The sequence below is a fragment of the Drosophila eugracilis genome, unplaced genomic scaffold (genome assembly GCF_018153835.1).
Source record: "Drosophila eugracilis isolate 14026-0451.02 unplaced genomic scaffold, ASM1815383v1 contig_90, whole genome shotgun sequence".
Taxonomy (NCBI): domain Eukaryota; kingdom Metazoa; phylum Arthropoda; class Insecta; order Diptera; family Drosophilidae; genus Drosophila; species Drosophila eugracilis.
Genome location: NW_024573812.1, coordinates 922,230 through 945,073, shown reverse-complemented (window position 1 = coordinate 945,073; position 22,844 = coordinate 922,230). Strand labels below are relative to the sequence as shown.

The following is a 22,844-nucleotide window of genomic DNA, read 5'->3' as shown; positions in this document are numbered from 1 at the left end:
CTGGGGCACTCGAAAATATTTTTATATATATTTTTCGTAGGTGTTTTTATGTTATTTTTATATAATTTTTAACTGGTTTTGGGGGTGTGCGATTTTTAAAACAAAATCAGTATCTGTTAAGCCGAACTTTTCACTTGATTTTTGTTTTATTTCAAGTAATTAGGTGACTTGGAATTTTTGAAAAATATTTTCCAAGGCATTTGTTGCTGGGTATATTGGCTGGCTTTGGTTATCCGTTGGTTCCGCTGGCAGCGATCTTTAACCGACGAAAGGTGAATAGAAACTGAATCTGAATCTGAGTGTCGTCGAACATCGAGCTATAGCGTTTGTCGTCGTTTCGAACCGAACCGACAATCCGGCCAGCCAACCGCGTTCGTCTCGCGTTCGTTTTTCCTTTTCGTTTTTCGTTTTTTTGTTATTTTTGTTTTTGTTCCCTCACTTCGAACCGCCCCCGCCATTCTCACCCCTCGCATTTACAGTTCGTCGTTATAAATTCTTCGAGTCGCAGACATGTCCATGTGGGTGATAGATGGTTCGGTGGAAAGGCTGGTCCGGAATTCCTCACTAACTTGGCTGGTAGTTCCTTGCAGATCGTTTTGGGTTGGACTTGAAATCTAACAAGTATGATTGGTAATTTTTGAAAATGCCGAAATTATTGAAATTTTTAGACAAATTTAAATGAAAAACTGTTTTGGGAGGTTTTAGAAAAGTTAAAGGGCTATGATTTCTAATCGTGAGAACAGTTATAAGTAGTCCTAATGTAATATCTAAGGATTCCTAAACGATATATTTTTCTATACTTTGATATATATAATATTTTAATCACCTTTTATTGAAACTTTTTAAAACTTTTCGGAATCTGTATCTGTATCTATCCTCCTATAGAATCTCTATCCAAAATACAGTCTTAATTTTTGGATTTTTTGCACTTCCTAATAATCCATTTTGACCACAAGCTTAGCCCACTTGCAGTCAGTAATCATAAATAAGGAGACCGACACGCTAACGTTTGTCATTCCTTGAAATGTTTGCTCCATTTAGGAAAACTAGGTCTCCCGGTCAGATAATGATCTCTAGGTGGCGTCCACCTGCTCCACTTTATATAAAAAAGTTACAAAAAACCAAACTAGTCACCCACCCAATTTCGAATTTCGTATACAAATATAACCAAAACTTCGAATGCGCCAGGGAAAATGCCAGACGCGATATTGGGCAAGGTCCAGTTGGCGAGCCATTAGCAAAGTTGGCCCCTGCATTTTGATATTGATCGATTAGCCAGCCAGTTGTATCAGGCAGTTTTATTGATCATGCTGTAAATCAAATTGTGTGTTCTTGTTGTTGCCAGCGACCCAAAAACAAAGCACAAATCGTACATAGATTAAATTAAGCAATATTTATTTCGGTCACTGAAAGGTGAAAATAAATGGAACTTACCATAAAGATGGTTAATATGTTATGCAAATGTGTTATAGTTAAGAGTTATCCAAAGTAAGTTTTAGGAGAGCTACTAGAAATATGTTGATTTAAGCAGAAAATATGATACATTTTAGATTGAAACTAAACTAATGTCCAAGAATAAATGAGGATATATTATATAAAATAACTTGGCATGATGATGATGTTCTTGATCAGTTAGTAACTTAAACTATAGTTAAAAATATGATTCATGTTAGAATAACTATCAAGCTAATAACAATAAACAAACAAATAAATAAATCATATATTAAATAAATTAACATTAAATGAGTTTTAAGAAAAACTATTAGCAATATGTTGTCGATCGGTTACTGGTTTAAATTAAAGTTAAAAAGATGATTCACTGCACAATTATAATGACATTAATCCAGTTTGAATAAACAAATATATTAGTTTTCGGAAATAATGTTTAGTTTGGGCATTCCAATGATCTGTCACAGAATAACATAAGAGATCCCCGACTCTATCAAAGGGGAACTTCCCCGAAAACGAGAGCAGCAACAGTCGCTGTGGACTTTGCTCATGTTTCAATTTCCAATTAACTGGTTACCTAGATAACTGCACAAGTTTTGTGATAGGTTCAATTAGAACACTAGACTCTTGAGCGAAGATCTGGCCATGAATGACGACGGGCTCCGAAATACAGTAGCATTGCTCCCTGTTATCAAAAATACCAAACTGATCACGAATATTCCATGCTGTCAGCTATTTTGCTTACGTCTTCGTAGCTATGCCAGCTATGTGACGCATAATTTTGGTCGTGAAATTTGAATGCCTTAGAATTTTGATATGTGATATATGATAGCAATGATGAAATGGCAGAATAATCGAATCAGATCGCTCTAAATGTTTATCATGGTATTATTTTTCAGTTATGGCCCGCCTATAAAGCTGATGAAATTGATAAAGGGAATTAACCGTGCTCTTACATCCGATAAAGTCGATGGAAAGTCAGTTAACATGGATTTTATTACGAATTTTGAATTCCCACCTTTGCTTAACAGTTCAAACGTGTTGTGGTTGCAACATGTTGCTGGCTCTGCCAACCAAGCTACGTTTGTCTGGTAACAGAGCTCTGTTAGTCAGCAAGCAGTGCTTTTGTTAATAAGGATAAGCAGTGCGTTTCTAAGCTGGATGTTATAAGGGGGCTATTAACAGATTGGTTTGATATCAAACATGTTCGGCAACATTATGGTATTTTAAGGGTGATTTTGAAAAGGAAATTTAGAAAAATTCTAGAAAAATTATCCCTATTTAGTAATGAAAACCCATTTATAATAGAAATATGAAATATATGCCTAATTAATAAGCAATTTTTTTACTTCAGTTAAAAATATTTCCTCATTTCTTCACTTTCCTTTAAAGAATAAACATTAAAATTTCTCCCTTTTTTTTATTATTAACTATTAAAACAAATTTCACCACCCACTTGACCCCGCCCATCAAGAACTCATTAATGAAGATTAATGAGACAGTTTGGCAATTTGCAGAAAAAAGAAATGAAAACAAAAAGAAAATCATCAGCTGATAAGGGAAATGATAAATTAATTAATTGAATTTGATGCGAAATTCCAAGAGTCAGTCTCAAGTGGTTAGGGAAATGAAAAGGCAGACAAATTGATATTAAATAAAAAATGCAATCTTATTTTTTCAGGTCACCTCTTCGGCTGGCCAAGGTAAAATAACCCACCCACTCTGTGTTTATAGAATCGAAATAAATCCAACCGCATGGAGAATTCCAAGTAGCCATAACTGCATAATCATAGATAGGATTCTTATAGTGCCTTTGCGGTTCTTATTTTCCTTTTTGGCCAACACAGCGGGGCATAAAAGGCCGTGGCAATGTGTCCCTGGCGCCATGTCGCGTCGCAGTGAAAAAATGGCAAACGAGAAAAATGTGTGAAATCTTCACGACTGCAAACTAAAAAAAAAAAACAAAGAAAACGAATTCAAATATTTATGAGGATGTCAGGTGTCCTCTGACAAGTCAATTTCTAGGGTTTTCTCCTGTGCCTGCTTTGTTTTTCCAAGCAAAACGCAGCCACTCTGATTTATGAGTCTGTGGGTGTCCTTCCGAGACGAGCTTGTCATATCTGTTACAAATGTGTCACACTCACGACCGTGGAGATAATTCCCCTGCTTGCCCCTTTTTTTCTTGTTCATTACCCAGGCGGGAGTTTAGCCCCTCTCCAAGCTGAGAGAAAATAAAAACCCTGAGAAATATTTTAATTAAAATTCACTGCCCCAAAAAAAAAAAAAGCAGCCAAAAGAAAGGAGACTACCAAAACCACAGGCAGACAGGATAAACCTAAACCCAAAGCGGGAACCACCGCCGCCGCCTGATCTCAACTGATAAACGCGAAAAAACCAACAACAAGAACGGCTCAAAGGTAAAAAATAAAGCCAACGGTGGGCGTTGGTAAAAAACGATCTGCAAAAAATAAGTAAAGCACAAAAGAAGGCAAATGTGAATTATATTGGGTTTATGGAGGAGAATATTGGATGCCCTTTCTTAGTTTATTTTAAGGTCTTTTCTTATATAATCTAAATTAACTAATAAATTTTCAAGGAAACAGAATAAAAGCAAAAAAAAAATATTTTTACATTTTTATAATAATTTTTAAAATAATAAATGCTTAGGTAAATTTACAAATTATAAACAATTTATAAATATAAACCTTTTTTTTATTAAATTTAAATTTTAAATTTATTTAATTAAATTTTACCAAAATACTTATTATTACTTGTCTTGCTTTTATCAGATGATTAAACCTAATACATAGTTTTAAGGGTCTAAAAATTTAAGACATCTAACACCCCCAAAATTGTAGAGCATTGCAATCTCTGCGTTCCAAGGAACTGTAAGCGATTGTCCCTGGACGTGAAGTGGTGCCGAGAGTTAACCTTTCAACGCCGATGGTGTTGCTGATGGGTTAAGGTTGCTGGACAGTGCAGTGCTCCGCAGGATAACACATGATCAATCGATGGAACTCTCTTTCCAGCTCTCAAGGGTCCCCCAATTTACCGCTTTCCATATCGTTTCCATATCTCCTTTATTGTCTGCAGTTTCTGTTAGCTTTTCGTGAGCAGCAAATTCAATTAAACCAACAATGAATTTTATTTCGGTTTTTTTTTGTTTTTGTTTTCGATATGAGAACCCGTTTTTAATTACTGAAAAAGGGGCACCCGTATTTGGTACTGGCCAACTGTCGCTTGGCATTGGTCACTAACAAGAGTTTTGTTAATGAAAATGTAGACAACCCTCTTTTCCCGCAATTTACACTCTTACCCCAGAGAGATAATTTTCCATCTCTAATTTATGCGTTGAGCATCATTGGGTTTCCATTCGAAGTGAAAGTGATCGGAACTTCTGTTAACATTAACGCGTGGCTGGCTTCCGATCGATCTTGGCAGGAGGAGGGTTAGTGGTAGTTCCTAGATCCTTAACTCCTATCCGTAAGCTGCCTGTCAAATGCTAACAAATGAAGTGTACACACAGTGAAGACCTCAGACAATTGTTGATCCCTTAAGATAACAAACGAGTTACCCCTATATCATATTTTAAATTCCCAATATGCAAAGGGGTGGGTTAATTTCCATTTTCCAAAACAAATTTCTAACAGGCTGACAAATTTCGAAATTTGTCAGAGTCCAATGTTCCGCACCTGAAACACGTGTATTTGGGCAAATAATTAACAATCCCCCCAATGGCAAAGTGAGAAGTGTTTTCAGATTTTGCCAAGATTAACATAAATTTAAGTGCGTACAAATTTATGCGTGTCAATAAGGTAAAGCTCACAAGACAAAAATAGCAATCGGTGGGCAAATTAGTATTATAAAATAATGACAAAATAAATGTGCTTATGTTTGTATTTTCCACTTCCACAAAAAAACGAGGCTAACAAAAGCGGGCAAATTAAATTCCGGGATCAGCCAAAGAAAGCCAAAAATGAGTTGCAACGCGTGTGCCCCAAAATTGGTAAAAAATCATATCGACGATTTAATTTGGAACTGGCGCCAGTCTATATACGTTATATTTATGACATTTTACGACTTCTGTGAATCAGCATCATCAAATCAAGATTTGCGTTTTTAATATTTTCGTAGCGAATTAACGCTCTTTTGGCGAAAGGTTAAGGCCAAGGCGAAAAGGTTAATGTGTTTCTAAATGCCTTGCTAATTGGCGTGCGGTTTTTTCGCTTTAACAAAAGGGATTCTCCTTCATTGAAACGGAAAGGTAAAATGATTTTAATAGAAACTTAATAAAGTTTCTAGAGTATTTGTAGGTCAGTTTAAAAAGATGAGATCAAACTTTGGCTATCGAATAAAATCACAAAATCATAAGCTTTTGATTGCCAAAGAGTGAAAGTACAAGCTTAAACTAATTATTTTGAGAGCTTTAAATAGCAGCCTAAAAATTTAACTATTTTCTTTTTATATTTTCTGTAAAAATAAGTTCTACAACTTTGTTTATCTTAACTCTTAGCCCTTCTTGTCGCCAGACTGTTGACTTCTTGCTTGATTACCAGCTATTTACGCCGTCTTAGACAGCCAAGAAAGTTATTTCCAAATATAAATCGGAGATATCTCCGCCCGTCCAAAAATAAGCCACTTCCTAGTTTGCATCTAAATATGTGGTAATATACACCTCCAGCAGTGGCCATTAGCTTACTAGTCGCTTCATTACAAGGCCATTAAGGCTAAGATGCCACCAGACCATGATGATGAGCATGCTGATGCTGAATGCTGATGCCACAGGCAAATATTTTGATCGGCTCTTGTAATTTGATGCGCAATAAATCGGTGTTTCCCACCTACAAATAGTAGAAAGAAACAGAGGCGGGTGAAAATACACACATTCGAATATATATCTAAGTCTAACGAAAAATAACAAAATAAGAGAGCCAAAGTTCGAGCCAAACATTTTCATTAAACGAACTGGACAACGCATAACACCCACAACTTCGATGCTGTTTGCATGCTCATAAGAAGCGGGCTCATAATTCATTGAGCCAATAAGCTTCAAGCCAAATGGCCAGCCGTTTGGTTGGGCCAAGTTAATAAGAAACAAGATGCCCGAAAAAAAAAGCTGAATGAAATATTCGGGTCTTTGCCTTAACAATTTTCGCACAAGTGCGAAGTGCCACACAGCCAACGACACATCGGGATTATAAAATCTCAGATCTCGCTTATAAATACCCCACTAACCGAAAGCCCAAACCTTCGAAATATTCGAGCTGACGAATTTCGCGCTGTGACTTCTTTTTCTCATACTTAAATTTGCATCTGTCCCCGAAAACAATAATAATAAAAAAAAAAATGAGATATGCATTCCTCGTCTAATTAGTGAACTCTCTGATCACTGACATGGGAATTTGTCTCGAAACTTATTGGCAGTAAAGGTAATTAGCACTGCTGGCAAATATAAAGAACAGGTGTCCTATGGCTTGTGATTATAACCAAATCGAACAAGATTTTGTTTAAACTTTTCGATAAAAAAGAAATAAAGGATGTTAAGAGAAAAGAGCGTTTAGGTGCGAAGTTCTAGAAGTTATGAAGATTTATCCGGATTTGGAAAAAAACCCAAAGAGCAAATAATGATCTAGTTCCGGTATTGCAGATTTCGTCTTCAATTCAATTTACACATTCTATATAATTATGGCATACCTTCAGAGGTCTCAGTTAAATAAGCTATATTTAGAGCTATGACAAGTTAATAATGACATTAGGAGTTTGATTTGTAAACTTTATTTGTATTTTGTCTGAATATTCTATCTTATAAGAGATCTAAGCAATATTTATATTTTATGTAAGAAAACATTCCTCTTCAGTTTTCCCTATGCATATGATAACGATGATCTTTCAGCATCGGATAACGCCCCCACCTGGCAAACTAATCAACTCAGCTTGAAGTGCAACTGCTTGTAGGCAGCTGGCCATCCAGTTAGCCAAGTTAACCAAGTTCAGGAGCCAATGGCCATATGAATGGCCAATCGGCTGGCCAGTCTTTGCTGGGGCAATCAAGTGAGAAAATTAAAATTACATGACCATGATGGTTTCGACTGCGGATCCAGGGATCCAGGGATCCCACATTTAAAGGTTCATAACTTCCAAGTCAATTACGCGATGCGCCCGCTGCGAAGACTCTCTGGATGTCTGGATGGTGGATATGCTGGATGCTGGTTACTACATTCTGGGATTCCTGGGATGTGAATTAGAAAAATTGCACGCTCAAGTGGAAGGGAGGACCTCTGGTCTGGTTTTTGTGGTCCAGTCCGTTCTGTTCTGTCTGACTGACTGACATAACTCACGAGTGGCAGAAGCAGACGTAGACGCAGAAGCAGACGCAGATACTGATGCAAACAAACACAGATACGGCCTCCGCATTTAACCGCTGCTCCGTTGCAGGTGAACTAGACAAGCAGGAGCAGATCCTCAAGAGCACTCCACAAATAAAAGGGACTACTGTGGGAATCATGCCGATCTGGCCAGAACTGAACAGGAACGGCACAACAGCAACTGGCTCGCCTTCAGCGAATTAATTTGTGACGCGCGCTCTCCACGGAGGAGCACATCCCTACCCCCTCTTGTCTGAAATACCCAGAGATCCCCATACCCATCTTCATCTTTAGCCAACCCAGTCCAGTTCCAGGTTCCCAGTTGCAGTCGAGGAGCCATGGCCTGGAGGCAATTTACTCTCTTTGCTTGGTGGTGCACGCTGTGGTAGCCAAAATCGTGACTGCAACAATGTACAGTGGTTTGTTATGGTTAATTGGGAAAAATGAAAAACTGCACAAGTTCCAAGCTGCTTTATGTAGGACCACAGCCACTCTTAGAAATGGTTGGCAGATGGTGACATTTTTTTGCATTAAATGGTGTTTTTTGGAAGCAAAAATCTAAGTTCAAGTTCAATTAAAGTTCCTTAAATAATCAATAGTTATGAGATTGTTAAACTATCATTAAGTAAACCATAAAAAACTTTATTTAAAATAAATTTTCTACAACTTTAAAAGGTTTTAGATTGAGAATTTCCGGTCTGATTTTCATAGAAATATCAAGCAAAGTCACATTTTCAATGTAATCTTTAACCACTGTACCATCAGCTTGCTCGTCTTCGTCATCGTCGTGTGGCAAGTGGCTGCTGCTTGACTGCAGTTGCAGTTTTTGGCCTCTGCTCGAGCTTGATCTGCCTGAGCTTCTTCTGTGGCTCCCTCTTCGGAACCCGTGACTTCTGGTGGACCATTGCCTTCTTCATCTTAGCTGCCTTTTTGGGGGCATCATCTTGGCTGGCGGCTTTGGCGCTGGTGTCAAACGTTTTGTAATCTGTCACGTCGCATCGTTTTAATATTTGTGCGCTCATGGCCCAAGTACGAGGAAATGCACTCGGCTGCGTGTAAAAATAGGCGTAACCCTTTGGTATTTATGGTCTGGCCGGCACTGGATGAGCCGACTCCAAAGTCGTCGTTTTTTTTTTTAGCTGTCTAAAGTCTACTAAAGTCTACTGCACTGTAGCACAGTGAAGCATCCGCAACGGCGCTCCCCGAGATCGTTTTGTTTGGTTTTCACCAGCAGAATCAGATGCCTTCGAGGTCTCTTCGTCGTGGTGGTAGCAACAGGTTCAAGTGCTTCGCATTGCAGAGTGTTGGTCTGATGGCCGCCTCATGGCCCGGCTCCTTGGTTTCCAGCTCCGCTCTTTGATTATCTAAATCATTATTAGTTTGACCTTCAGCCCCGGGCTGGATTTGCGCTCGTGCAAGTGCTTTTCTTATCTTATTAATTATTTGCTCTTTATTGCAAGTGGAATGGGTTCGGTGGACTACTGTGCGTATGAGTCATCTGAGAAATGCCGATGTGAGAGAGTGGGGGAAAAGTAAGAGAAGTGGAGTCTTAGAAAGTTAGTGTAAGGGGGAGAAAAAAAGGTAATTGAAAATGCAAAGATATATACCTTTATTTTAAGGATGGTAATGGGAGATAGAGTATGTAAAAGAACTACTACAGTAAAGAGTAAAACTTAATAGTTTTACTAACTGAAATTGAAAAAGAAAAACAAAAAACCAAAAGACTTTTTGACATTGATCCTCTGATCTCTACCCAACCTTTATATAGAATATTTTTCATGTAATTTTATATATTAAGAAAATTAAACATCAGAATGAAGATTGAAGAAGATCAGGAACCAGAACCTCACAAATCAACACAAAAAATAAACCTTGCTGACATCTTGTTATTCTCAGAGATCCTTCAACTTGTTCCGTTATATTTAGCCAACGCTAATAACCACTTTCGCGAAGACCACCCGAGCATTGACCCAGTGAACGGGCTTAAAAAAGCGAAAATTCCGGCTTATTCAAATTCAATTCCCACCAGATGTCCGTGGTTGCCCATACAGCACGCATCTCAGCGAGTCAACCCTACTCAAAAGCCATAACCATGTCGGTGATGCGAAACTCAAAGATACAGTAGTTAGCCATTACAATGTCTGGACAACCGTTAATCAGGCGCCGCAAATCAGATGAGAGCATATCTAGGGGGATTTCCCCCTGCTCTCTTCTGATTGGATGATCAACAGAATGGGATCTGCTATATTTAGATAAGAGTGAGGCAGAGAGAAAATGGCGATGCAGACTTTGTGATTTTCCATTCACTCGCCGGTTTCGTGATGGCAGCCGCTCTTCCCATGACTGCTCCTTTGTCTCTGCGCGAAAATATTGACACGATCGAGCCCCATATTTTGCACGCTCATGAGAATGGATCGATCTAAATGTACATGTAAATATATTAGTAAATCATTAATGTATCCGTAAAGTGCCCCAATTGCCGCCGTAGGATGCGTGGGTGGGATCGTGTTGGAGTGTTAATTGCCCCAGACTCAATCAGGTGGAATGGAATATTTATAAGGTTGGGCAATCGATTAGACAAAGTCCATCCATATATCATACTCATATCAATTGTCGGTGCTAATTGAGTTCGAGACTGCGAAAAGAACTGGACAAAGGCGGAAGTGATCGTGACTGCCGAAAAATATGTGGTATCCCAACAGATGTAAACGTATCTGTGAATGTGTAACGTAATTGAATACATAATACTAGGAAAGAAAAACATTATTTGAGTGATAAACTACAGAAACTTACTTAAGTTTGTATCTCAGATATCCATAAGTCTAAGAAGATAAGACATCTGAGTAAACTTTTTAAGTCTTAGCTACCTTCATCTACCTACCTTTACTCTTCATCTTTTCATTTAACAAATCTATCTGTTAACTTCAACTTTCAAATATCTATACCCTCTCTATATCTTTCAGATGATCCTTCAACAATCATCCAAACTTCTAATACTTCTTCTATTCCTTGCTATCTCTTCAAAAATGACTCAAGGTCTAAATAGCATCATAAATGAGCTAAACCAACGTCTTCTGATATCCACAAACTTTTTGTTCTGCAACCGATCTGATATACTAGATGAATACGAGATCAAGTATCTCCGTAAAATGCCACCCATGAACCTGATGATCTTCACTTCCATCAAGTCCTTTAACGTCACTCAACTTGAATACAATTTGGGAGCTACAAACAAGCTCTTCATGATCCTGGGCAATGAAAAACCACCATATGACTTCTTTAATACTTTGGATTTACATTTTCAGCAAGCGGAATTTGTTATGGTAATAGATGATATCTTAGATCTTAAAAGGGACACCAAATGGTCGGACTTTGTAAGATACCTATGGCAGGAAGGTTATGTAAATTTGCTATTTTACACCTCCTATGATGATAAACTATATCACAAAATCATATTTCCGGAGTTGCTGATAGAGGAAGCATCTATTGAAAAGTATATAGCCATTAGAGGATCTTTCAAGGACATTTATGGTTATCCGGTTAAAGTTGCCGCTTATAACAATGCCCCACGCACTATGCTTTATCAGAATCGCTGGGGCAAAAAGGTGTTCGCCGGTTTCTATATGCGATTTATTCGGGCTTTTATAGGCTATAGGAATGGAAGCTTTGTGCCAGTTTTAACGCCAAGTAATTCCCCTGGAAATTGTACACTAAACTTACGCAATGAAACGGTGGATGTATGCGCCGATGCCTTGGCAGCAAACCCAGCGGCATTCAGTTTAACCCATGGATTCAGGATAGCCTCGGCGAATGTTTTGGTGACCCATGCGAAGCCCCTGCACTCCTATCGCTATCTAACAGCTCCATTTCAATGGAGCGTATGGCTTTGTTTGGCCTCATATGTGATCCTGGTGGTGAATTTGCTCAGCTTCATACACTGGTTTAGATGTGGCAAATGGGACTTTAGTAAGCACCTCCTAGAGGTCTTCAGTTCACTTTTATTCAGTGGTTTCTACCTCAAGGAGATTCAGGGAAAAGAAAGATACATACTCTTTGGGGTGCTATTCATAGCTGGATTTGTCTACTCCACCGAGTATCTGGGATTGCTCAAGAGCATGTTGATCTCGGAGGTATTTGAAAAGCAAATTGATACCTTTGAAGCCTTGGTGGATAGTAATATAACCCTGATGGTTGATCCCTATGATAAAACGTTATTCGCCAAGTACAACATGCCTAAGATATTGGAGCCCATCATGGAGCTAGTCAGCTTTGAGACACTCTTGGAACATAGAAATCGCTTCGATCAGGATTATGCTTATATACTGTTCTCAGATCGAATGGCACTCTACGACTATGCTCAGCAGTTTTTAAAGCATCCGAAACTACTAAGGATTCCCATTGACTTCTCGTTCCTTTACACTGGCATCCCAATGCGGAAGAGATGGTTCCTGAAGCATCATTTGGGCCAGGCCTGGTACTGGGCCTTCGAGAGTGGTCTTACGAGGAAACTGGCCTTGGATGCCGACTTCGAGGCGGTTCGCGTGGGCTATCTGAACTTTCTCATCACGGAGCATTTAGAGGCCCAACCACTGGATGTGGATTATTTCGTCATGCCAGCGATTGCTCTGGCCCTCGGCTACATCCTGGCCCTTTTAAGTTTTGTCATCGAGATGACGGCCTGGCGCATAAGGGAATTCTTGGGATGGAAGTTGAATATGGGGATGAGTACCTGTTGTCCAGGAGGCGGTTATGTTGATGTTGATTGAGTGACGGATTGATGTTGTGATGTCTGCTTTGCTTGATTTTTTTTTTTTTACAGTCTTGATGTTGTAAAGTCAGCAAAAAAATAAATTAAAAGTTCCTGAGCCTACTTTCAAAACCGAAAAGGTATTCTACAAACTCTAATTTTAATATTAATACATTTTATAGAATATTTATACTTCTTTAAGATCTTTTTTTATATCTTTCAGATGATGCTAACCGCAAAACTTGCTACATTGATACTTCTACTGACTATTCAAATAGTTATAGTAATGGATCAAAGTTTACCGCACATAATAAATAAGCTTAACGAACACCTGGTCATCTCCACTAACATAATTTTCTGCGAACAAATGGATAAATTTATACCCTTCCGAAGCCACGTCTCCATGTTTATGTACAGTTCTTTGAAAACTTTTAATATTACTAGTCTGGGAACCCATGTTGGAAGTGATAATAAACTTTTTATAGTAATGGGAAACGAACCGCCATATGAACTGCTGAAAAAACTGGAATTAAGCCTTCAGCATGCCGATTTTCTTCTTGTAATCGATAACGAAATCGAAGAAGATAAATGGAAAAAGTTTATAAACTTTGCTTTTCAAATTGGTTATGTGAAAATCTTGATTCATTCGATATATAACGGCATGTCCTATGATAAATTGCTGTTTCCCAAACTAAGGATAAGGAAAACTAATGTCAAAGATTATGCCAACTTTCGGGATACCTTTCATAATGTTAATGGCTATAAAGTTCGAGTGGCTGCTTATAATAATGTACCCAGGAGTTTTATATATTTTGATGAGAATGGAGAGAAGGTATATGGTGGCTATTTTATGCGATTTGCACGAGCTTTTTTGAAGTCCAGAAATGCTACTTTTAAGGCAGTTCATACACCCAATGATTCACCCCTAAATTGTACTAAATTTTTACTAAATAACACAGTGGATCTGTGCGCAGATGCTTTGGTTCGTAATTCCAAAGTTTTTACCGTCTCCAGAGAACTCAGGATTGCCCCGGCCAATGTGATAGTGCCTCATGCTAAGCACTTACTACCTTATCGATATCTAACAGCTCCATTTAAGACCAAAGTATGGTTGGTTTTAGGCATCTATGTTCTCCTGATTGCGGGCTTTCTATGCCTAGTAAACTGGTTAAAGTGTGGCAGATGGGACTTTAGTCACACTTTGCTAGAAGTTTTCAGTTCACTTTTAAATAATGGTTTTCACCTGAAAGCGATTCATGGCAAGGAACGGTATATACTATTTGCCGTTTTATTCATTTGCGGATTTGTTTACTCCACCATGTACTTGGGATTACTGAAGAGCATGCTTATATCGGAGGTATTTGAGAAGCAAATAGAAACCTTTGAGGAACTGGCTGAAAGGAATATACCACTCCTAATCGATTCCTACGATCAGATATTATTTTCCAAGCATTATATCCCAAGATCTCTTCTATCCGTAGCAAGAACTGTGTCTTCAGAGACATTGATCAATCATCGAAATAATTTTGATCAAGACTATGCCTATGTTATGTTTCCCGATCGCCTCGAGATGTTTCAGTATGCTCAGCAATTCCTAAAGCATGGAAAGTTTCGCAGGATACGCTTTGACTTTTGCTTTCTATTTGCTGGATTTCCCATGAGCAAAAAGTGGTTTCTCAAGCATCATCTAAGTAAGGCCTGGTTCCATGGTTTCGAGAGCGGCATAGTGGATAAAATGGCTTGGGATGCATATAGAGAGGCAGTGCGGCATGGTTATCTCAAGTTTCCCATCACAGAGCACGTGGAGGCAAGGCCATTGGGTCTGGATTATTTCCTAATGCCAACGATTTCTTTGGCTTTTGGCTACTCGTTGGCTGTTCTGAGCTTTGGAATTGAAGTTATAGCCGGAAAATGTTGCATCTCTAAGGGTTAATTATTTTATATGGAAAAAAAACAACATATTTTGTCTTTTTGCTATTTCAAGTGGTTTTTTAAGTCTAAATGTTGTGGTTGGTCTAACTTTTATATGTTAAAAATACTTTTAAACATTGAAAAATAAAGAAAACTTAAATCCAAAACTAACTAAAATGTAATTGTTAACAGGAATCTTTCTAGAAGGTGAAATATAAAAACCAAATAGCAGGTAAACTGTGAGTTTTTTGACAATGCTTATCTGGCCAATTTGCCATGCAGCCTCGGGCAGTATCCAAAAACCCACCCACAGGCGACACCCCATTTGAAAACCACGGAATGGAAACCACCCTGTGGCCCCTTTTGGACCCCTTCAAAATAAATAGCACTTGAGATATTTCCAAAACATTTGCCAGCCAAGTCTCTAAGCAATTTGCCCAGCCCATTGTATGCAGTCCGAATGATAACAGAAAAATAAGAATCAGGCCGATATATATGTAAGGGGTGACTGGCTGGCTTACTAGTCTCCCAAAAATGAAGCTGACTTGCACAAATATTTGCCGAAAATGGAATTTTCGGTTTGGTAGAATGGTAGTAGAGTGTGAGGGTGAAATATCGCCCCCAATGAGTGGGTGGGTTTTCTTCCAAGCGGGACATTTTAAAGTTCGTTGACACTCACAGCCTGGCACATTTTTCGTGTGTTATGTCGCTGTGGCGCCATTAAGTATGCAGTAGCAATGTGGCGACAATAAAGTTTATGCCACGGCGCCAAAGCCAAAGCCAAAAAGAGAAGAAGAACAGAATAGGAGTTGCAATAGTCAAGGATAAATAGATGTGCAGGAATGAACGCTGTGGGAGTTGCAACCAAAGACAAGTCAGTTGATCTGAGACACCATCATTAGTTCATCTATAAGATGGCTTAGCTGTGCACACCGAGAAAAGGTTTAGCAAAGAATTGGAAAAAAAAAGTTCGAAACTTGTTAAGAAAATCTCGTAAGACCTTCAAGTAAAGATAAAAAGTGAAAAACGAAATTTATAATAAAAATATTCATTGATTTCTCTGCGTGTGGCACAGTTTTCAGACAATGGATTTGGCAACCAGTTTTAATCCCGGTTTGTAGGACTCCGCTTAATGAGTGGGAGGGTCATGTGCGTGCCTCGCATCCATATCGCACAAAATCAACGATAAACTCTCGCCCTTCAGCCGCTTTAATTGCCCAATTCGTGTGTTTTCAACGCGCCTTGGAATCGAATCGAATCGAACTGAATCGATTTCGTGATTGCTCCGATCCGTATCGGTTTTAAAGTAAACATTTGTTTTAATCTGGGGGCGGCTTTTAATTAAGATTGCGTACGGCGATAAATGGCAAGTGTTGCAGGAGTCCCCCTGAGAAATCCCGCTTCAATTGAGGGTAAGTAAAATGGAACTCAGTCTTTTGCCATCTTCTTAACGTTTATTTTTTGCGTGTCTTTAGGTCATTGAATAAATATTTATTTTATTTGTAATGCTTTAAGAAAAGTTAAAGCAGGTATTTAAATTGAATGTGTGCTCTGTTAAAATAGGTGACTATGGGTAAAAGTTATACTGGAGTAAAAGTTTTGGTTTTAGAAGTTTATTGGCTGATCATTTCTTATGGCTAAGTCATCATAACTTTAAGCTAAACTAAGAACTTTTGTATTTTTGTAATATTTCCCGTTTACCTTTAACTTCCATTGCAAAAGCATCATATTCGCTTTAATCCCTGCTGCACTGCATCACCTCCTTTCACCTGTTACCACACTTTTCCGTACGTCAATTTCAATGCGTCTGCTCTTGATCCGTCAACTCTTTTATCAGCCAGACAGGGCGACACCGTAAATCACCTGGCAAGCAGACAAAAGGCCCTCGACAACAATTGAGAGCTCGGGGACTGGTCCGGCATTGATATCAATATCTGATTGATTCTGCCCCCTCAACCATTTGTATGCTTCTTCACCGGCTAATTGAAATGGCCAGGTAATTGTCGCTGACTTTTTTCTCTTTTGCAGATTGTGCCATTTCCAGGGGTTGGTGGTTGCAAAGTTAAACACTATTATTTAAATCAATGCCGCGCTTCCCTTTTTTTTTAGCCGCCACATCGCCACATATGAGTTGGCAATTTATGGGCCATGCCTAATTGTCCGCACCGAACTTCAAAGTGGCCTCGCTTCTCGATCTTGGCCAAGTCCGTGGAATGCAATTATCGCGCTCCAAGTTATGCTAAGATAAATGGGCCCCAAGTCCGGCACACAGTCGGTGGAAATTGGCAACACTTTCCAGTCGTCGTCGTCGTCGTCGGCCATAAACTAAACAAAACGATCGAGAAAAATATGAAGAAATTTTTGTGTGGCTGTTGGAGGGGGGTGGGAGGGCAGAGGTAAGACGCACACGCAACTGACAATTGGCAATTTTTGGTTGATTCAAGAATTTATGGCAGCAGAAGGGGCGGAGGTGTGTCATATCGTCGGCATGACCAAAAGACCCATATAATGATCGAGGGCATAGGGCTTATAGGAGGATCTGCGAGAAAGGACTTTGAGTTTAGGATGTCCTTTTTTTAATATTGAGTAGGAAAATCGGTTTCTTGACTAGTTATTTGATTGATCTTCCTTTCTTTCAGTTTTTACTTCATCTATTTGATATATCGAAAGAGTATTTCTTAAGCTAAGACAGTTAGCTTTTCCACAAATTCATTAAAAAACTTTTTAAAAATTATTTTATGAACTCCAAAGTATGGTCACCTTAGGGTATTTATTTAAATAAGTATAAATTAACAGTTTTTTTTTTAATTCCGTTACAATTTTAAAGAAATATTTCAAAATAATTGTACAATTATTTTAATTTGGTTGCTTAAAAGCAACACCATTCCATCTCCATCCCCAATCAACTCTTTATATTTCCTGGAAAAAGCCTCCTGCAGTTAGTAATCGAATGAAGAGATCTTTGGCGGACATCCCCTGGAGCATTTGATGGCACTTTCGCTGGATGCCATTTGGTCATGTCTTTGGGTCAGTCAGACGCTAAAAATAAAGAGTGAATAAAGGAAGCAAATCGAACCGTCGTCCAAGCAGCCGCGAAATGAAACGCTGTCCAATTAAGCGCAACAAACAACTTTACGCCACATGCCACACACACGCAAACAACAGGCGTTTATCGGGCAGTCTGATCAGATCCCAAACCGATCGATTCGATCCTTGGTTACCGATCCTGTCCCTGAACCACAACCCCAGCCTTCTCCTCCAGTTCCATCACCCAATGGCCATTGTAATGACCAACGATTTATCGCTGTCCGAGCCTCCAGTCCCTGGGCCATAATGACAATCGTTGATCGTGCGGCCGCGATAAGATTGCACAAAGATAAAGCGCCGATATCGGAACCCGAGGGTTAAAAAGAATGGGCGATGGGCGGAGGCGACAGCAGGAGCATTTATGCTAATAAGTTGACATTTGACCACCATGACGAAATAATGAAACGATCAGGAGCCGTCAACGTGACAGGTACTTCAAAAAAAAAATATCTACAATGGGACAAAAAAGCATAAAATGCATGTAAATATAAAATGGAAAGTTTAATATATAATATTATATATCAAAAGGTTGCCAAGTTGTTTCTAATTGAAGTATAAACTAGTTTTTTCGATTAAGCCAGGTTCTTTCTAAAGTACCTCTAGTAAAAGCTACTTCCCCAAAATATTTTAAATTTTACAAGGTAAAAAACTGAAATATAAGTTTTAAATTTCAGCCACTGTAAAATATAAAACATTTTCCCGGACAATCTTGACATTTGCTTTGACACAGGGAGCAGACCCGCCGGCACCGCTTACCATGATGATCGCTAATTTCCAGGAATTTCACGGTCTCTTCTCGCTTATCGAGATGCAAATTTTTCTTAACTTTTATTGTATCTTCACACGATCTGTGCCGACTACTGCTTGTTAACTACCATTATCTTGGTTTATATGGTGTGTGCCTCAACTTGATCTTGTTGCAAATGAATTTTAATTGTTGTTACAGTTAATTAACAATAATTTACAAATTGCTTACCACGGCATTGGAAATTTATTAAAAACTAGGGCTTTCTACAAAGTACAACAAATTTGAACTAAATTTATGCAACCTAGTACTCATCGTTGTAATGACGACTGTTGTTGCTTCTTCTTGAATCGTCTCTTTGATAGTCTTTTTGATAATAAGTCTGTTGATAGCCTCTGGAATATGGATGATAGCTGCCGGTTGTTCTGTTGCTTTGAAATCTGTCCTGACGATGTTCACGTTCCTGTCCATAGTTGCGAGAATAATGGTGATTATGATTATAAGAATTATAGTCTTCTCTAGAGTATTTTCGAGAATCCCTATCAGAGCTGCCATGCAGGTTGCTTTCGTGAAAGCCTCGATTGTTCTGATATTTCCAGATGTGGTCTCTTGATTGGTAGCGCTCCGGAAAGTAGTTACTTGAATGTCCCTTAATTTTGTAAGAGCTTCGATAATTTTGGTCCCCTGAAATGTAAGCATATTCGTATTCTTCTTTTTTATCCTTGTTTATCTAATAATTTTTAATTAAATTCAAAGATTTGTTTAAAATTAAGATAATTTGTATTTCATATGATTTTCATGATGTTCATGAAAAATATAAAACTTAAATCAACTTACATTGTTTAATTACTTACTAAAGTCGGTTTTTTGTTGATAGCCTTGACTCCTTTGGTGATCATAAGCTAACTGCCGCCAATCTTGATATTCGTTTCTAGATTGGTGCCTGCTACTAGATCCATATCCTGTGTTCTTTACACTTAAGTCATTTGAAAGAGAACGTTCCTTTTTAGTCTCATGACGCGGGGAGAGATTCTTCAGGGATATTAAGTAATTGTTGCGCTCGATTTTATGTCCACGTGCCGCTGAAAAGGCTGCGGATCATAGGGTAGGATATGAATAATAAAACTAATTAAGTAGGATCGTTTCTTGGATCCAACGCACTATTTATCGCCTCCTCGGGAGAGCTCTTCATTACGGAGATCATGAAGAAACAGATCATGTATCCAGTTCGATTTACTCCGTGCGTGCAGTGGACTCCTATTAATTTGTCTGCAAGATGAAAGAGAATATTTTAAAATTAAATTGAATATCACTTAATAACTTAAGTAGGATGTTATTAATAGCCTTTTTAGCAAGAAAAACGTTCAGATTGCTAGCAATTTTTGGTGACATTTTTACCCCTTTAAAAGCGGTGCCACAGCCTGTTTACTTTGCAATGCCGCATGTTGCTGCAAATTGCTACAAATTTCATTGCAAACACGACCACAGGAATTTCCCTCTCCCCAGGTTCAAAGCCTCCAAATCCCGGCTCCACGCCCATTTGGTAACACCCACGCGGCGAGACCGCAACACAAAAACCGGCCTGGCAATTTGGCATAAAAGCAGAAGCGACCTGAGCTAAATCTAGAAAACAGCGCACTCTGCCAATAATAACATTGGCTATAAATTTCACAAAAACATGTCAGCAGGAGGGATTCACGAGGGGTTTTTCGGGAGAGGAGTGGAGTAGAGAGCATGGACAACCCACCAGGTCGCGTTGGCCTGCCTTTGTGCACTATATGCGGGTGCCTTGGATTTCGGTTCGGGTATGAGTTTTTGGCTTGACTTTGGCTTTGGCCTGGTTGTTGGACTTCGTGGTCATTGGCAGCGGGCGAAGCTGCCAGTCAGTCAGTACGTCATGTTTGGCTTGCATTTAAGCCAACTTACAGGCAAAACGAAAAACGAAATGAAATTACGAGAACGCGCGACGCATCCTTGTCGATATGCCAATGAACAGTGGGTTAAATTGATTATCTTCAACGAAAATTCTGTAGTTTAAGCATAAGACATCTTAATCTTAACTTAAATTAAATCTTAATGCTTGCTAACGTTTAATTTGAAATTATTCCACCTGTTTTTTTCGGATATTTAAATTTTCTGCATATTGTTGCAGCTAGAAAACTTACTAATCATAATAAAATAAAACCACTGTGCTGAGAAAACGACTTTGCCTTGTTTTTGAGCCTCTCTGAGCCTCATTGGCCGTTGACAAGTTGCGACCACCTTGGATTTGACTTATTTTTCTGATTTGTTTCGTTGTAAATATGTTGGCAGCCATCGTGTATTTATTTATTGTATGTTTTACGCGACTTTCCGCGGCGCCAGATCGTGTTTTAATTAAGCCCTAAGAACGCATCAGAATCTGCTTAGGCATTCTTAGCCTGCATTTTTGCATATTGTAAGCCAAATTGGTTCGCACATACATTAGCGCTAGATGAAAGTACCTGCGAAACATTAGGCGGATATGCGCCCACATATGAATGGAACTTGAGTGGCAGATGAAACCATGGATACACTAACATTTAAAATTAATAAATTAATTATTATTATATTAAAATAAAAATGTCAGTTTCAGCAACACACCTTCAGGTGTACAGGCAGAAAAACATAGCAATATAAGTGCATTCAAATACTCTAACCATGGCTACTAAAGATCCTAATCTTAATCCTTCACTATCAGCTTTTCTCTCAGTATAGAATGCATCTTTCCATTCTGAAAATATAAATGAAAAGCGACTTGCGGATGGCTTTGCATGCCTTTGTGCATAATTGGAATTTCCATAGCCCTTTTCCCCACTCGCGTCATGACTAAGCTCCGTGCTCTGTAAGTGATTTGTTTGCCCGGCTCCCGACTGGCAGACAGCCCCAGCCTCGGGATCTCCTCAAAGGCTGACTGACTGACTGACTGATTGAGTGTGTGCGCGCCCACATTGGTGCGCCAGTTGGTTGTAAACGGGTTAAATAGAGTATTTCTCTTGCCCAGGCACTTGGCTGCGAGCACATTTCACAGCTTTGTGAAATGTTTGTTGTGCGCTTGCCGGCTGATAGGAATCTCTGAAGGCAGTGCAGCCAGCGATTAGGATATACGTGGTAATTGCGGGTGCCCCCCTTTTGATACGATTTGTGTGCATATTTTGCGGCTCTAATTGTGTGGACAGATATGCATCTGAATCTGCATTGTTGACGGGAAAGCGTTTCCCACGGCAACGTGGCTTAGAGATCATGATGTGTGGGTTGATTTGTCAGCACTCACCATTATCCGCATTGCTTTCAAGGAAGTCAGCCACAAAACGACAGAATCTGTAATATTATCAGAGAAATATTAATCATTTGAAATAGCTAAAAGTAACTTAAAGTAAATAAAAAGCAATTACTGCGCTTAAAACGTTTCATAGCGTCTATCGACTGAAAACAATCATATTAGCATTAAATAATTTAAAAAGAAAGCCAATTCCTTTTTTCTTTAATTTTTGATATAATAATTACTTTTCAGCGAGTTTAGGTGCAGGCGTACTTTTTCCAGGTATCATCAGCTTCTGGTGACGTACATTATGGTTAGTTAGATCACTTGGTTTATAGTATTTGTTTGTGTTGGTGAGATCGATTATAAGACCAAGATTGGGGACAGATTCCAGCAGGGATTCGGGCGCCAGGCGGAGATTCTCCGCCACTCTGGCGTTGACATGCTGAAAAGCAAAGAGCAGAGCAAATACACGATGCTCATATTACAATGGTAGGCTAAAAATTGCTCAATTTATGCGAAATGACCAGAGGGCAGGCAATTAATAAGGGCCGAGGATCCGTGGCGTTATTTAATTAAGCAAAAACAATTTAATTTAATATTCATGTGGGGTCCATGTTCCAGTTGCCACTTTTATGCATAATTATAATGCACAAATTTCGTCGTCGTCCGTTGTTATTTATATACAATATGTATATTTTTAGAGGGCCGCGCAAAGTCGGTGGTCCTGGGTTTTCAACATCCATCAATTGGCCCTCCCATCAACCGGTTTTTTGGATCTCGGGATCTGATTGGATGGGGGGCATATGTATTATAAACTCACCTGAGCAAGCGGCACCTTGAATGCAATAAAGCGAGTACCGGGAATACGTTCTCCAATCGGTTTGTACTGCAGCCATCTGTAATTGGCGGAATGAACATAAACAAACCGAAAAACTAATGATTTTCTCCAAGACAATCCGCCATCTAATATCCTTGGAGAACACTCACCTATCTGGTATCGACATTATATAGTATGTTTTCCAAGCGATTTTACCGATTTTACAACCGAAAATGTTCGAATTTGTTTAAAATTTGTAACAATGCGACGTAATAAAATGTTTTTTAGGCGTTGCCAGATCGGCCAAAGTTATCATATGGTATAGAGATGGCACAGTCACTAAAATGTTACTGGTCACGGTTATTTTTAGGGTTCGGAATAATGAATTATTTAATAAACTTTTTTTAACCAATGTCTAGTTAGATAGATATTAACAATTA

At 38.8% G+C, this 22,844-nt stretch overlaps 2 protein-coding genes across 3 annotated transcripts; one reads left to right on the top strand and one right to left on the bottom strand.

The window, feature by feature from the left end:
* Positions 1 to 10,510: 10,510 nt before the first annotated feature.
* On the top strand, positions 10,511 to 12,592 carry LOC108106324. The gene has a single exon (XM_017213295.1). It carries the CDS (start codon positions 10,778 to 10,780, stop codon positions 12,578 to 12,580), a length of 1,803 nt encoding a protein of 600 aa, XP_017068784.1. The 5' UTR covers positions 10,511 to 10,777; the 3' UTR covers positions 12,581 to 12,592.
* Positions 12,593 to 18,531: 5,939 nt separating this feature from the next.
* On the bottom strand, positions 18,532 to 22,732 carry LOC108106337 (RNA/RNP complex-1-interacting phosphatase). Of its 2 annotated transcripts, none has more exons than XM_017213313.2 (7): positions 22,575 to 22,730; positions 22,408 to 22,483; positions 21,830 to 22,029; positions 21,597 to 21,643; positions 19,466 to 19,573; positions 19,159 to 19,395; positions 18,532 to 18,988 (listed from the first exon to the last, which is right to left on the bottom strand). In XM_017213313.2, exons 1-7 carry the CDS (start codon positions 22,589 to 22,591, stop codon positions 18,609 to 18,611), a joined length of 1,065 nt encoding a protein of 354 aa, XP_017068802.1. In that variant the 5' UTR covers positions 22,592 to 22,730; the 3' UTR covers positions 18,532 to 18,608. The 2 variants fall into 2 exon arrangements, with proteins under 2 accessions (XP_017068802.1, XP_017068803.1); XM_017213314.2 differs by having other exon boundaries at positions 18,896 to 18,988; positions 19,142 to 19,395; positions 22,575 to 22,732.
* Positions 22,733 to 22,844: the final 112 nt, after the last annotated feature.

Coding starts and splice junctions, on each gene's coding strand:
- LOC108106324 (XM_017213295.1), top strand. CDS start 10,778: ATGATCCTTCAACAATCATCCAAACTTCTAATACTTCTTCTATTCCTT.
- LOC108106337 (XM_017213313.2), bottom strand. Junction 19,574..21,596: donor TGAAAGCAATGCGGATAATG/GTGAGTGCTGAC, acceptor TTCATCTTGCAG/ACAAATTAATAGGAGTCCAC. Junction 19,396..19,465: donor TCCCGAGGAGGCGATAAATA/GTGCGTTGGATC, acceptor TATGATCCGCAG/CCTTTTCAGCGGCACGTGGA.